Source organism: Nannospalax galili, unplaced genomic scaffold, assembly GCF_000622305.1.
Source record: "Nannospalax galili isolate Female #2095 unplaced genomic scaffold, S.galili_v1.0 scaffold146, whole genome shotgun sequence".
NCBI lineage: Eukaryota > Metazoa > Chordata > Mammalia > Rodentia > Spalacidae > Nannospalax > Nannospalax galili.
This window is the reverse complement of record NW_008357929.1, coordinates 1,730,436-1,746,671: the sequence shown is the minus strand read 5'-3', so window position 1 is coordinate 1,746,671 and position 16,236 is coordinate 1,730,436. Positions and strand designations below refer to the sequence as shown.

The 16,236-nt window shown below is 43.4% G+C and overlaps 1 protein-coding gene across 1 annotated transcript in view; it reads left to right on the top strand.

Moving 5' to 3' along the window:
* The first annotated feature begins 2,406 nt into the window (after nucleotides 1–2,406).
* The window catches only part of LOC103752045 (protoheme IX farnesyltransferase, mitochondrial), a 128,566-nt gene continuing 114,736 nt past the window's right edge, over nucleotides 2,407–16,236 (top strand). Inside the window, exons 1-3 of the mRNA XM_008855687.3 lie at nucleotides 2,407–3,382; nucleotides 7,906–8,039; nucleotides 9,887–10,205. Coding sequence (XP_008853909.1) covers nucleotides 3,340–3,382; nucleotides 7,906–8,039; nucleotides 9,887–10,205 — 496 coding nt within the window. The 5' untranslated portion in view covers nucleotides 2,407–3,339. The remainder of the gene's footprint in view (nucleotides 3,383–7,905; nucleotides 8,040–9,886; nucleotides 10,206–16,236) is intronic.

Genomic DNA, 16,236 nt, shown 5'->3' with positions numbered 1-16,236 from the left:
GAGTATATCCGTTCCAGTAGTAAGTGGGGCTGTGGGAGTGAGCCGATTGGATCGTGGTATAAAAATTAAGATTCTTTGAGATATTCTGTATGGAATACACAAAAATTCAATAGAAACAAATTAAAAGAGTAGAACTACCCCCAAAAACTCCTATCAAAGATCTGCAAACCGCCGCACTGTGCCTAGACCTAGGGATGTGCACAGCACAATGCTGCAGGCTTCCAATTTGGCTGTCAAGGGGAGCAGGGCTGTGCTCCTCCTCCTTCTCTCTGCCTCCCATCTGCCTGCACGTCCTGTAAGTACCACCCCAACGCTTTTAGACTCCCCAGCAGCAGCTGAGCTCTGCCTCACCCCAAAAACTCCTATCAAAGATCTGCAAACCGCCGCACTGTGCCTAGACCTAGGGATGTGCACAGCACAATGCTGCAGGCTTCCAATTTGGCTGTCAAGGGGAGCAGGGCTGTGCTCCTCCTCCTTCTCTCTGCCTCCCATCTGCCTGCACGTCCTGTAAGTACCACCCCAACGCTTTTAGACTCCCCAGCAGCAGCTGAGCTCTGCCTGTGGTTTTCTCACCATTCAAGGAACCTGCTTGCCTAGGCTCAATCCTCTGTACCAGAGGTGGGGAGCTGGAGGAATTGGGGGTGAGGTTATGTCTGGTGAATAATGAAGACAGAGGGAGTTGATCTTCAGAAATAGTTCTACAAAGTAAAATAATATACATTACCTAAGTAAAAGATTTCACTTCTGACAAATTAGAATCAACTGTGTACACTCACAGTATCCACACTTCTACACAGCACTGGAAGCATACAAAGGCCTTTTGTGAACTATGAGGCAGTACACTAACTCAACTTTACTGTTGACCCATATGCACATTAATGGTATACTGGTTTGGATTAAATAGTACTATGGGTGACAGAAAACCTAAAATAGCACTGTGCTTTTATTTCTCCCTCATCTAATCCACCACAGCGAATACTGCAGTTTTATAAGCAGTTCATATCCAGCCTCTCTTGTTGGCCTGCTGGACTTCCTCAAGGTCTGAAATGGTGTTCAAGTTCCAGCTACCTCATATATATTCCAGCCAGCATGGAAGGAACTGCTCTTTCTTATTAAGGATACTCAGAAGTTAAACCCATCATTTGTAATTGTATTCTATTGTCGAGAATTAATCACAAAGTCAAAGCAAATGACAAAGGAGGCTGAGAGTTGTCTTTATTCTGGGCAGGCATGTCTTGTAATCTACATGAGTGAAGAACAGGTCCATGATGAGCATTCGGTCTGTTCAGCACAACTATCTTGGTCTCCTTGCACAGCTCCTCCTGATACTACCCTTAGGTTATTTTTGTCTATAATTTAACAATAGGCTTAATGAAAGTTAATTCATGCTCGACATAATTTGTTTAAAATGTATTATTCAATAGTTTTCTTATATTCAGAGTCATATAACCATTACCACAACCAATTTAGGGATGTTTTAATTTTCTCACTACTAAAATAAGTCCTGTACCCATTAGCACTTTTCTCTTCTAGCCCTAGGCAATTACTTTTTGTCTTTAAGCATTTAGTCTGTATTTTTCATATAAATGGGAAGCATCTAGTATTTGGTCTTTTGTGACAGACTTTTAAATTTTAGTATGATGTTTCCGGGGTTGCAGTATGTATTAGTATTTTATTTTCATTTTATGGACAAATAGGCCACTCTGTAGATATACCACAGCTTATGTTAAATCAGTTTTCAATCTTATAACATGAACTTTAGAGACAAATATAAGGAAATGAAAAAAAAATGGCTGTGCATTTAGAGTCAAAGATCCACTACTTGGAGCCAATCAGTCTCTCCAGACCTCAGGTTCCACATCATGTGAAGGTCTAGCTATGGGGCTGTCTGACACCTGGTTTGTAAAAATCTTAAATTAGGATAAAAGACAGACTTTTAGGCCGTGTGGTGGTGCAAGCCTTTAATCCCAGCACTAGGGAGGTAGAAGCATGCGTATCACAGAGATCAAGACTAGCCTGATATATACAAGGGAGTTCCAGGCCAGTGGGCTACAGCTAGACCCTACCTCAAAAGAGAAAAAAAAAGTACCTGTTAGCTGTTAGCCAGGGGTGCACTCCAGCCTCCAGCACTTGGGAGGCAAGGAGTGAGTTCTAGACCAGTCAGGGTTACACAGTGATTCCTTAATGGCATTTTGAAGGAAATCTGTCCAGGAAAGGTATATCATATTAAGGAAAAGAGCTGCAAACCAAAAGGTCTGGTTCATCTAAGAGTAAGCAAAAAACTGTCAGGATGAATACCTACCACCAAATTATGCATTTTGTGTGTATTTAACACTAGCCTTTCATATTTCACAAAACAGATTATGTTCAAAATGCTTGAAAAAATAATGAGTCGAGCAAAGTTGTTAATGACTTCCCATATTATTTATTCAAAGACCCATTTGCTTCTTCTTTAGTTTAATATCACTGCAATCCTATTTTCTGCTTTCCCAGTCTTCCTTGTATGCTGGGGAAAAAATCTCACGGTTCCTTCCATTGAGCAGCAAGTTTAGCTCGCCTAAACCTTTCCTACCTGGCTTCTGCAGTGCTTTTTACCTACCATACTGACTCATAATAGTCGCCTCTTCCGTTCCAACCTTACAGAATCAACGAGTCTCCCTTTTCTGTGTCCCCTGTGCCTAGCAGCATCAGCTGAGGTTAACCCAAATGGCTCTCACATCACTGAAAACAGGCAGCAGCTGCTCCCATCTCTCTTTTTTACAGGGGCTCTTTTCTTCCCCCGTACTTCAAAAACCGCCAACATAACAAGCCCCTAAAGGCAGGGCTGTGCAAGACCTGCTCTAGCATTCAGAGAACTAATGACATTGGAAGACATTAATTCTCTCAACCATCAGGTCATGGAGGTCCAGGACTCACGGAACCTCTTCGAACGAGGTCCCAAAGTCCACAGCTCCGCTGGCATCTTCATCCCACGCTGCGGACATATCAAGTTCAGGGGGCTCGAACCTGAAGGCCGGACGGGAAGGTGGAGGCTTCGCCACAGGGTCGTTTCCTGCGCGTGCCGGGCCTCCGGAAGTGTCCGAATCTCGGGAACCGGCGGCCCAGAACCACGTGACCACGTAAGCCCCTCTCGTTTCCCAAAGGCACTCCGGAATCAAGGCACCTAAGTCCCGTCACTGTCAGCTCCAGCCGCAGGCTCCAGGTTCCTACTGCCCGCCCTCCGGAAGTGACGGAGGGAAGTCCCTCCTCCCGCAGAGGACGGGCAAGAAAGATGGCGGCGCCCAGGAGCCGGTGAGGGTTGAGGGTACGGGGATCCCGGGGCCGTCGAGCTGGAGCGTTATGGCCGCGTCCCCGCACACTCTTTCTTCGCGCCTCCTCACAGGTACTGTATCCGCCTCATGCAGGGCCGTGGAGCTCTGTTTTTCTTGCCCTGTGCGAGGCCGTGGTTCCGGCAGGCTGCAACCTTGTGAGCCCTTGACTTGTCACCTGGGAAGGTAGTGACCTTTGGGGTAGGTTGGAGAAAAGAGGCCACAGAGCCGTGGACCAGTTTTGCCCTGTGGCCCAGGCACTGTTCACAGCGTTTGGTGTCTCGTGCTTCTTTGGGGTTTCCCATAGTGGAAACGAGATGAGGGCAGGGTAGAACCTTAGGGCTCTACAAGCCTCGGGCGTATTCTCATCCTAGCCACTGCCTTGGAATGATGAGAAACGCAGCTTCGGAAGCTGCCTTCCAACTTAAAGGGTCATGGTCATAATCATGATTGACTGATGATGACTGCAGACTTAGTCTGCCTTTCATTCGGATTCTGTCTTGCAAATTAGTCATACTGCTAACCACGATACTAATGATAACTGCAAATCCAGTTCCTTTTCATCAGCATGACCCCTTCCGTTTGAAGGACTTTTGACCGATGTGTTTGTCACAGATTCCTGGCAAGGTCTCATCAAGTGAGGCCTTTTCAGAGAGGCCAAACTGAGCAACCTATCTAAAACAGGACCTCCTGCTCTTTTTTCATATCAAGTTATTTCATCATTGTTAGTACATACTGTAATGTTACATACACATACACAACAATTTATGATCTGATTCTCCCAACTAGAATATACACTTTGCCAAGGTAGAGACTGTCTCTCTGGCTTACCACTGCATCCCTGGTGCCCAGAACAGTACATTGTTGGTGCTCACTAGTGTTTATGAATGAGTGAGATTGTCCTGATAGAAATATTAGAGATGAGGTTGGGAATTGTTTTGCCTCTGGTATTTTTGGATCATAGTTAATGCCTAGGTGGGGGATGTGTTACTGGTAGTTTGTATTAGAGACAAGATAATGGAAGTCAAGGACTTCTTTTGGTCAAAGAATCATTTTCTAGGCCTCATCTGTCCCATACAGGCTCCCCACAGTGTCTGGAGCTGGCAGTGTTGATCACTGTGACTCCATGAAGTTCCTTTCTTCCTTTTTCTCTGTAATGCAGTTTTATGGGTCTGTTTAAGGCAGATCATTTGACTTTTCTGTAATGGAGTTTACTTGTGGTAACACATGAGGTAATTGAACTAGATGATCTCAAAGGTCCCTTCTGGCTCATAAATTAGAGCAGTGGGTGAAAGAGAGTATAGAAAAAACATGACGGGGAAGTATTTGGTAATTGTTGAAACTGTAAGTAATGGGGACTTGTTGGACAGTTCTGTTTTAACTTATGACTGTCATTTACCATAATGGAAAGTTGTGGTTTTTCCTAAGGATTTTTAAGTCTTTTTTGAATCACTTCCTTGTTCCTTCTATAAACCCTGATTGTCAATGTTCTTTGATTCTGACCCTTGCTATTCATATTCAGAGGCCCCTTCTCTTCTTAGTGCTTGAATATCCCCTCTGTATGGAGGTTTCCGCAGTATGGATTTCTCAGATCAGCTTGCTTTCTTCCTTCCTGTTCTGTGTTTTGGCTGCTTCTAGGACCATTCCATGTAGCCGCTCTGAATCCCCCATTACTAGGAGATAGGCTACATAGGAGCATACCTTCATTCATGTTCCAGGATCAGGCTTTGCAGTGGTGGAATAGAAGGAATTAATAGCTTAGTTTCTGAAGTTGAACATAATCACCAGAAAATCTGTTATAAGTGAATCTACTTGAAACATCCACTAAGAAGTTTCCTGGAGCTTGGCCTGATGGTGCACACCTTTACCTCCCAACACTGGGGAAGCAGGGGCAGATGGATCTCTGTGAGATCAAGGCCAGCCTGGCCTACATAGCAAGTTCCAGGTCATTTGGTCTTACAGGGAGACCCTGTCTCAAGAAAACAACAACAAAGAAGTTTGATGGGAAGAGGGGACAGAGAAGAAAAAATTTTAATGTACATTAGTAAGCCCCTGACATCTTAAAATTTACATGTGCTTCCTAGGGCTGAACTATCTTTTATTTCTAGGTATTTATTCATAGATATGTGACACACTTTGACTAAAGGAAATGTCATCATTTGTAAATTAGGTTTCTAAGCTGGTTTTGTTGTTGTCATTGTTACTACCATAAATGTTGACCCACTTAATCTAAATCTTGAAAGAATTTCCAAGGTGATTCCAAGACAAACATATTCGTGTATTTGAAAACTAAGTATGTCATAATTGTGGTTTGAGAATATGATTTCAGTGACAATGAGACTTATCTCTAGTTTAAGATAATTACCGTGTATTTCGTGGGGCTGTGATAGTTCTTCTCACAGTCCAGGAAGGGTACATGGGCTATTCAGTCATCAAACATTATATTCTGTTTAGGAAGCATTCTGATAGCGCTTGTAACAAAGCTGAATAAAGGATAAATGCCACCATGAAGAAACTAAATTATATGATGATGGTATTGTGAGAATTCCCTCCCTAGGCAAATGTAAACAATGCATACATCACCTCATAATGTCCCAGAGACAAACCAGAGTATGATTCCACCAAAGTTCACCCTGGGGAACCAATGTGCCTTGGAGCTTACTTGCAGAGCATGGTTGAAGGATTATTACTGGATCGTGGGTGACCCCAAAGCAGCCACACTGGAAAGTCTTCACCCAGCGAGGATCTATGAGGGAATAGCAACAGTCAATAAGCCCAATCCTGATGATGTCTTGCAAGTAGGCACAGCTGATCTTTATAGATGATTGCTGTTTTGCTCAGAAGATTCTGTTCTACAACAGATAGGAACTGCTTGCCTTAAGAAGTACCATAAAGCTTGAGGTACAGTGATAGAATAGTTGGAAGACACTGAAAATCTGATAGGCAGAGCATAGGTTGCAGACAAGGAAACAGCATAAACAAAACTGATTAAACTGGTGTGGAGTACTTAAATGGAAGGTAATGAGGCAACATTGCTTTGGAGCCTTCTCTGTGCAGGTTTGAATGAGTTGTATGCCAAGCTTCAGGATGAAACTGCTGGTTCCATGGAACATGGATTGAAAGGAAAGGAAATGAGAAGGCAGGATGACTGTCTTGACTCCTATTGTTACCATGATCCAGTGTAAGATCATAGGAGTCTGTGTCAGTAGGAACAGGGAGAAGTGGGCAGATTTGACCTGTATTTCAGAGTTGACTGGACTTGTTGATTGGTAGAGAAAGGAAGAGCTCAGGATGATCCCGCAACCTGCAGTGAATGAATAGAGATAAAGATGAGAAGTGTTCTAGGAGACACCAACAGAAATTGAATATGGATCTAAAGAGTCTCTAGAAAAGAGATTAGCAGTTACCCATTTTCTCAGGGACAGTAGTGTTCAGAACAGTGAGAACATAGCTACCTTACAGTGACAGACTCGGTGTTGTGTGTGTGGAGACACAAAAATGTCCACTCATCTCAGTGCATTGATGACAAACTGTTCTACCCAAGTGTAGCTTGGTGCCAACAAGTTTATTTGAAATCTTACAGGAACATGGGCGAGGGGTTACTTAGAGGTGTGGGAGAATCAGGCATCACTGGAGCCCCTTGTATAACTTGTAGCGGCTCCATGCAAGTTTCCTCCTACCCTGCAGTCCTACCTACAATTGTTTCCTGCTTATATAATCTAAGGGAGGGCCTTACAGTTTTACAACTTTACTTTCTGAGCCTCCTGAGCTGTTTGAGTTTGTTAGCTTGAGTCTTGTGAGCCCTTCCATAGGAGGGAGTGGTTCACGTTAGTGGAACAAGTTCCACAGTATACAGAAGAGTGAGGCACAGTAGGAAACTGAAGCAAAGAACAGAGAACATTCAGTGTCCCAGGAGCCCTGGGAGGAGACACTTAAAAAGGCTGGGTGGGGCCTGGAAGGGAGGTGGCTGGGACAACCTCAGTGTTGTACAGATTGTCAGATGCTTGAGCAGGACGTGGCCTGAGACGAGCATTGGATTTGTTGATTTTAGAGGTTTAGTAAAATGATTAAAAATCAAATTTAGATACAACATAATTAGCTTAACAATCATACTTCACTGAAATTTATTTCCTCTTCCTTTTAGTTGTCTTACTTAACTACATGAGCGAATAGCACTGTGTTTACGGGCATTCATGGAGTTGTACTTCTCCTTTTCTGCCCCCAACTTGTTTTGTCTTTTCTTCTTTAAGCTCTACAGTTGTGGTCATTTTACCACTTAATTTATATATAAGCCTCACAGTGTGAAAGTGAAGAGGCTCCAAGCCCTTGGAGCCCTCCTGAAGAATGATGCTGCTTCACTACTTTAACATGGAGTAGCACTGATGAATTGCATTGCATTTATTCACTCATATCAGTCAGATCATTTGGAGCTACCCACACACTGAACTACAGCTTATTTAGCTTTGCTTCTGGGTATGGGTAGGTATCATTCAGTGAGACTTGTTCATAGTGTTAACATGTCTCCCCCCACCCCCCATTCCCTTCTCTTTCCCCTTCTCCCTCTTCCCCTCCCTCTTCCTCTCTTTCTCTGTTATAGGTTGGGTAGGAGGATGTGTCTGGTATGTAGAGAGGAGAGCTACGCGGGAATCCCCACACAAGTTCATGCAGCTTTTCAGGACTGTCAATAAGCAGTGGATCGCATTTCAGCACTTCACGTTCCTCGGGCGTATGGTATGTTGAAGGCTAGCCTACCCTGTTGCTCCCTGCCTCCACTTTGCTCTGTGTGAGGGAATTTCAGAGATTCCTACTAGAAGAGAGATTTTAAGAAGCACTGTTTGAAAAAGACTTTTATTTAGTGTTCTCTTAAGTTTATTCAAAACTTTAATCTCTTGTTTTGATTATTCCTAACTGAAACCAGAATAATTCTGGCATTTGAGGTTAAACGTATGATCTTGAAGTTATTGATTAAGTTTGGAGAAAGATTGAAAACTGATGGCATACTTCAACCAAGCTAAAATTAAGAAAAGCTGAACTTTTATGATGTATATTTTTATATTCTTTGAAGTTAAATAAATACATCAGTAATAAATACTTGTTTAACAGTGTGACTTTCTTATTTTCTTAAATCACCAGTGCATTTTAAAAGTCTTTAAAAATACTTCTATGAGGCTGGGGAGATGGCTCATTTGGTAAAGTGCTTGCTGTTGCCCCCAGGAGGACCTGAGTTCAATCCCTAGCATCTACATAAAAAAGCTGGGCATGATTGTTGGTGCTTGGAATCTCAGCTCTGGGGATGCAGAGACTGGAGGATCCCTGGCAAGTCCCAGGACCCAGTGAAAGACTTTGTATCAAGAAATAAGATGGGTAGTCCCCTGAGGAGCAACATCTGAGATTGACCTATGACTTGTGTGTGACCCTCACATACATGTGAACAGACACAAATGCACACATACAAAATACTTCTGAGTACACTAAAGCTTTTGTGATTTGCTAGGCATTTGACAATGGCACTGATGACCTCTCTCAGTCCTCTTATAGAATCCTGTCTGTCTTGTCTCCATGAGACTGTCAACCTGACAACTGCCCTTAATTTCTGATGAGGACATCTGCTTTTGTCTCATATAGAAAAGGATCATAGAATGGTTAAGATAGCTGAAAACTCATAGTGCTACCATAAAAGAATAGCAAATTCATATATGTTCTATTGGGCAGCATCTCATCTTTTAATTAAAAATGCCCACATTAACTTAAAATGTAATATTAACATAAAATCTTACTAAAATTCAATATATTGGTTTTGTCCATTTCAAAAGATTGGCTTCCTCATCTATAATGAGTTACAAATAGTGTTGATTGAGATATATGTTGATATAAACCGAAAGGTCCTCACAAATGTTAATTCAACTTACTAGTTTTTGTTGGTGAGTGACAGGGACTGACTCCCAGTCTGCTGTTCCATCCTCATACCACAGCCCTGTCATGTTATGGAGCCCTGGATTAGGCCTTCCAGTGAACTGAACTGTTTGCCCAAGAACATGGACGATCTAGAGTTGATGTTGGCTTCTTGTGGAAAATTAATTACATATTTTGTTTGGAAAGTTCAACCTTCAGGATGGTAACTGAAAAATAGATAAGGATTCTTTTCAAGGAACTTATATTCCTGTTTTTTTGTTTTTAAATTTTTTATATTTTGGGTTTTTTGAGGCAGAATCTCTGTAGCCCCAGCTGACCTCAAACTCCCTATGTAGACCAGATTGGCTTCAATCACACAGAGAGCCGCCCATCTCTGCCTCTTGAGTGCTGGGATTAAAGGCATGTGCTGTCATGCCCAGTTTATTCCTGTTTTTTAAAGCCATAAAATTTAAAACCATGGCCAAGACATTAATTTTATTCTCTGTATCTCTCAGTGAAGTGATTTCTTTGTCATGAGTTAGTTATAGGTGCATGTTGGACTAACTAGTATCAAAGTTGTAAGAAAATCTTTCAGGTACCATAAAAATAAGACCTGGGGGAAGATGTTACTGAAAAACCTCTTAATTTTATTGTAACATGTACTTTTTGTTTGTTTGTTCATTTAGTATGTCACACAGCTGAACAGGAGCCTTAGCCAGCAAGTGAAACCAAAGTCAGAGCCCGTGGCATCGCCTTTCCTTGAAAGCACATCCTCAGGTCAGGCCAAAGCAGAGGTGGGTGAGGTGAGGGCGCTCTTACCCCCTCGTCTGCCTCTCTCCCGGAAGCCAGAGGAGAAGCTGATAGAACTTGAGTCTGCCTCTGTAGTTGAACACTCCATTGATGTGGGGAAAGAGACAAAAGAAGAAAAACAATGGAAAGAGATGCAGCTTCACATGGATGATCTGCCTGGCATTTTGGCCCGACTCTCCAAGATCAAGCTTACAGGTACTTGGTTTTTCACTTGCTTGCATTTTTATTTGTAGTTAAAAACAAAGCCAGTTGTATTTACTACCTTCCCCGAATTTCTAAACTTTCAGTATTCTTCTCTTTAATTAGGATTCAGTTTCAAACATTCTGAATTCTATTTGCACAGAATATTCTGTTTACACAGAATACAAATACAATAGACAGTATTGCACTGTAATTTCTACACTAAAATCCAACTTTGCAATCAAAGTAGATTATTTATTCTGCTTATTTCCTTGTACTTACATTTTTACCCCTACTTGCGCTATAAAATTGCAGCACTTGAATTCTGGATGAAGCAACATTGAACTGCTTGGTGTGAACCTGTGCTTCCACTGGGCCTTCGACCACTTTGTTTTCCTTGTAAGACCTCTAGGGTTATTCCATGTGTGCAAGAATGTAGACTGGTTTACTGAAAGGGTGTTTGGACCCCCCTCCCCCCGCCAATTCTAGCACACTATGTCAAATTTTATTGCATACTGTTGGATATTATTACCCCAATGATGCCATTTGGATGTGTCAACCACCCTGTGAGCCAGGCAAAGCGTTATTATTACTGTCTTGTTTTACAGCTAGGGTTAGACATAGCTCATCTGTGCTAACTTTAAAAAGGATGTTCTAGGTTATTCTGCAAACTGAAGACCTGCACTCTTAAAATGAAGAGGCCAGTTCTGCATGGTGTCCTTGAAAACATGTTTGTGTGCTTCACGCTAGCTAACACATCACATCCCTAAAGCAGTTAATCTCTTGTCATTTGCTCACGAGGTCTGCGTGTCATGTTGTTGACATGTTAAGAATGAGTCGATAAGCTATGGCCATCAGGATGTCACCCAAGAAGTGAGACCTCAGGAGGTAGGCATGGGAAGAGGCCCCTGTCAGCAGCAGGATCTTCTAGGTGCTCACCGTCATTTAACATGTCTGGTCTGCAGAGTAGTTCTTCTGTCTTATCATCCCATTTCTGTCAATAATACCAGCATCTTCCTCTCCCCTCAGCTGAGCAACCTTGGAATCAGTCTGAATTTATGCTCCATTCTCTTCCCCATCTCTTGTCAAACATCTGGGTGTTATCAAGAGAACCTTTGTAGTGCCTCTAGGATACTCCTCTCATCTCTCTCCCAATTTTTGGTGGAAACACATGGGCTAGTGGTTTTGTGGCAGCTTCTAATTGTCCTTTTGCCTTCCTTCTCCCCAACTGCAGTCTGTGCTGCTCACAACTGCCATCTACTATGGGGCGGGTCACTTGACCCCCGGCGTGGTGTGTGCGGGCACCCTGGGGTCTCCGCCACACCTGGCTAATCCCGGCGTGAGTCTGGCTGCAGGCGATGTGGGGAGCGCGCCTGGGCTCCCGGGCGCACTCACTCTGGATGTGGCCCAGGGTCAGGTGTGCGTGCACTCTCCCCCCCGTGGTTCTGGTCCCGCTGGCGTGGTTCTGGTCCCGCTGGCTAGCTAGCGGCTGGCGGGCCTGGCCGGCTGCGCCTCTCTGGAGACGGCAGGTGTAAAGACTTCTCTGATGCTGGCTGTAGCTGATAGCTACACACTTCTCTGGAGCGGAGAGCTTCTTCTGCTACTAGAGTATTATCTAGTCGGGATTCCGCCTCTTTTACACCCTTATGCCCTTCCTCAGGATTGCGGAGTCCTGGCCAGTGAACTCCACAGGGAAGAAACACGGAGGCGGCGAAAGCTAGGATATCCGTGGGTCGGTAACGGAGAGTGCTGCTCTCCGGTGAGATCAGGTCGCCGGTAGTAAGACACAGGACTCAAGGCACGGCTTAGTCTGTGTTTACTGCTTTATTGTATCTCTGCTCCTTGCTTTCCAGCTCTCTGCTGATCCAGCTTTCTGGGACCCAATCTCCGGGTCTCTGACCTGATCTCCCAGTCTCTGGCCTGATCTCCGACTATTAAGAGAAGACTAGCATATTTATATACCATGGGGGTAGTGGTAAAAGCTTTTAGATACTTTGTGAGATATTCTATTTACATGTGGAAGTGGGTTTCTGCTAGACTATTGTCTACCTGTAAAAATCACACACAGGAAGGCATGGTATGCATAGAGCCAAAGGCCATGTTTATGTCAAGGCATCTGTGGCGGCCACTTCAAAGGGAGAGACAGGAAAGATGCCAGAAAGCACCTTGCTATGAAAAGGAGCCCGCGGCACATTCCCCGAGCTGCATGAGCTGTCCGGTGTGAAGGGGCTTCGACTTTTGCATAACAGAGGTCTCCCAACAATCTACTTTCTCAAAATACCCCTTCCAGTTGCTTTTCCTAACCTTTGCAGAAGGCTGTTGTCTCTGCACATTGCCTCATCAGCTCTTCCTGGATCTAAAGCAACGTACTATTTCCCTTTCCCTGTTCCCTCTGCCACCAAGGGAGCCTGGTCTGCCTGTCTCACTTCCAGTCAGCTCCTTCAAGGACCCTCTAGTAAACCTTCCCTGGGCCCAGTCTTGAGGTCCTAGCTGTGACATTTACTCACCAGTGAGGGTTTAGGCAATTTCTATCTTTTTGAGATAATTTCCACGTCTGTAAGGGAGGAAGAATAGCGCATCATTTCAGAACGAAAGGACAAAATACACCAAAGTCACCCAACAATGTTCCTGACTGATGGGAGGTGCTGAAAGGTTAGTTTCTGAGTAGTTACAGGTAAATACTTAATTGTCTGTGTACTGTGTGTTGTATTTCCATGGGATTGTTTCTGCCTGTGCAAACTATTGAACTGAATGAGAATTTGCTAGGCAGGGAGACATGGAGGGCAGCTGTAAGCAGCAGCAGCTCAGAGGCAAAGAAACTGCTACATCCTGGTGTGTACGGAGGACTGACAGTGTGCTAGGGTGTGTGAGGAGGGGGCACTGGGAGCGGTCATACTGTCAGTGGGCAACTGAAGGCTTGGACTGTTGGGCCACACAAGTGGAAAGTTCTCAAAGTTTCCTTAGAGAGAGATGAACCCTCTATGTTTTGTCTTATTTATATTTTAATGTCTTTACTGTTCGATTAGTGAAAGAAAATAAAGAAATTTCCGATGCTGTAGCAAAGTGCACCTTTACCATTCTTCTTTGTGTATCTTCATATCCGTTACCCTCTTTTGTCCTCCCTCCACTGTTCCCCTTCCTCTTCCCAGTAGTTTCTCTTCTACTTTCCTATCTTAACATACGTAGGTTTTGGTGTAGATTTTATGAGAGAAAACGTGTGATATCTGTCTTTGTCTGCCTTATTTCGGTTTACAGGATGTTCTCATGCATCTGTTTTGCTGCAGACAACCTATGGCCTCCACATACATTTGTACCTGCATTCACATGTGCACACAGGTATGAACATGCACGTACATACAGGCACATACACACATACGTACACACACATGTAAAAGAAAAAATAATTAAATAATGACCAAGGATATAAGAAATAAACTGAGGAAAAATACAAATATTCAAAACGGAGAAAAAGATTCCAAATCCGATCAAGCCTAAGCAATGAAAACTGACACAGAATCTTTTTCTATGATCAAATTGGCAGAAATCAGTAAAGACCATCTGTGCAGGAGCACAGCGCATGGCTGTGTCTGCAGGTGGGATTCACATGAGCTACCGGGGGAGGGCAAATTATACCTTTCTTTTTATAAATTTTATTTATTTTTATTTTATGTGTATGCGTATATTGCCTGCATGTAGGTAAGTGCACCTGTGTTGTGCAATGCCCTTGGAGGTCAGAAGAGGCTGTCAGATCCCCTGGAACTGGAGTTACAGACAGTTGTTAGTTGCCATGTGGGTGCTGGGACTTGAACCCAAATCTTCTGCAAGAACAACCAGCGTTCTTAACCACTGAGCCATCTCTCCAGCCCCCATTCTTTCTTTCTTTATTTTATTTTTGTGTGTATGAGTGTATTGCCTACATGTATGTAAGTGCGCTCTTGTCATGCAATTCCCGTGGAGGTCAGAAAAGGCTGTTAGATCGCCTGGAACTGGAGTTACAGTTGTTAGCTGTCATATGGGTGCTGAAAATCAAACCTGGGTGGGTCCTCTGCAAGAGTAGCCGAAATTGACCTTGAACTCATGGAAGTCCTCTTGCTGGGATTTCAGGCATGTGCCACCATGTGCATCTCTCTGGACATAACTTTAGACTTTTGGAGTTGGGCTAAATGCATTTTGTATTATGAGATGGCCATGAACCTATAGAGACCAGGGACAGAATATTATGATTTGGATATGAAATGACCCCAATAAGCTCATCTGCTTGAATACTTTGTCCCCAGCCAGTGGCACTGTTTTGGGAGGTTTTAAGACCTTTAGGAAGTGGGACCTCACTGGAGGAGGTGGCTTTCTGTGGGTGGGCTCTATGGGGTACAGCCTTGCCCCTGTTCTGGCTGGAGTTCTCTCTGGTTCCTGGTTGGCCTCAGGGTGTGAGAAAGCTGCCTTCAGCTCCTGCACCACTCCTGCCACATGAACACTGCCAGGCCTTCCCTGAAGGAAGCTGTGGTCTAAAATAAGCCCTTCCTCCCTTAGGTTGCTTTTGACATTGCTGGGAAAAGTAATACAGAGATACTGAAAGGTTAGTGTGCACATAGTTATAGATGAAGAGAATTAGCATCTTATCAGTCATATTTCTTACAGGTATTTCTTTTACATTCTTCGTGTTTATATTTATGATACTTTGTTGCTTTCTTTTACTTTGCCCCACTCAAATTTTAGCTTTTGTATGTATTCAGATGTTCTCTATCTTACTGGTTCCTAGGAAGGGCTGCCGACCACAGGGCTATGAAATCCTACATTCATGCTCTCCTGTGATGTTTACATCTTTGTACTCTTTAAGGGTTTGGAACCATCTAGTAAATATTTCAGTAGAAATAAGAGTTAAGACAACATCTGTAGCACTACTGTTGAACTAAGGTCACCTGTATTTTTTAAATAAAGTTTTCCTGGAATTCAGTGTTGTCTGCTTGTATGCTGGCCTGCTATGATGACCAAATTGAGTGATTACAATTAAATTGTTAGGGCTTGGAAAGTCTGAAGCATTTTCTATCTAGCTTTTTCCAAAAGTTGACTGACCTGCTTATAAAGAACATGGGCTAATAAGGTGGCAAGAATGGTAGCAGACAGTTGAACGATGACTCGGGACTAAACTGAGACTGTTGGGGATAGAGAGAGAAATGGTAAGGAGATGGAAAACTATAGAACCTTAGATGTAGCGGAGTGCTAGGCAGTCATGAAGGGGAAGCTTGAAAACATGGAGCTGCAGGGAGTTAAGATTCTTTTCAGGTGAAACAAGTCCTGTTTCTCCATGTTTACTATCCTTAATCCTGCCCAATTCTCTTTAAGAGAGCGACATAGCAACCTCTGGAGCCAAGAACCTTGCATTCAAATCCTGGCTGTTGTTAGCCAAGTGACCTTGAGCAAGTTTCATCTTTCTGTACCTCATTTTATCCCTATATAAAGTAAGTGTACTAATTACTGTCTACTTCGTAGGGTTGTTTTGAATATTAAAAGAGTGAACACTAACAGATTATGTCCTCAGAGCATGATCAAGAGCTTTACCCATGTTTCTTGAATTGGAAGCATATCTACTCTTCATAGGATTGAGTTGCTGCCTGACTCCAGGGAGGAAAATCCTTGCCTTCTGGTATGGATAAATGGATGAGTGGTGGTATTGGGACTTAAGAATATGAATGTATAAGTAGGAAGCAGGTATGAAGGAAAGACCAGAGTTTGATTGTGAACAAACAGAATTCTGTTCTGGAAGAACTGGGGTCTTCAGTATAGTTACCAGTGAAGCCACGGTAGAGAATAGGGTGTAGTAGTAGGTAGAGCAAGCAAAGCAGGAACCACAGGCAGGATTCCCGGCAGACCCTCTTCTAATTCCTGAGAAAGGCCTACAATGGCTCCTGCAAGAAAATAGCATCAGAGGAAAGGAAACCAGAAAAGGATTCTGTCATAGAAGCCCAAAGTGTAGACCCAGATGGGATGGGACTGGGCCACACTGTCAGATACTAGGAACTTCTGTGAAGCCTAGCTAGAAAGTTACAGT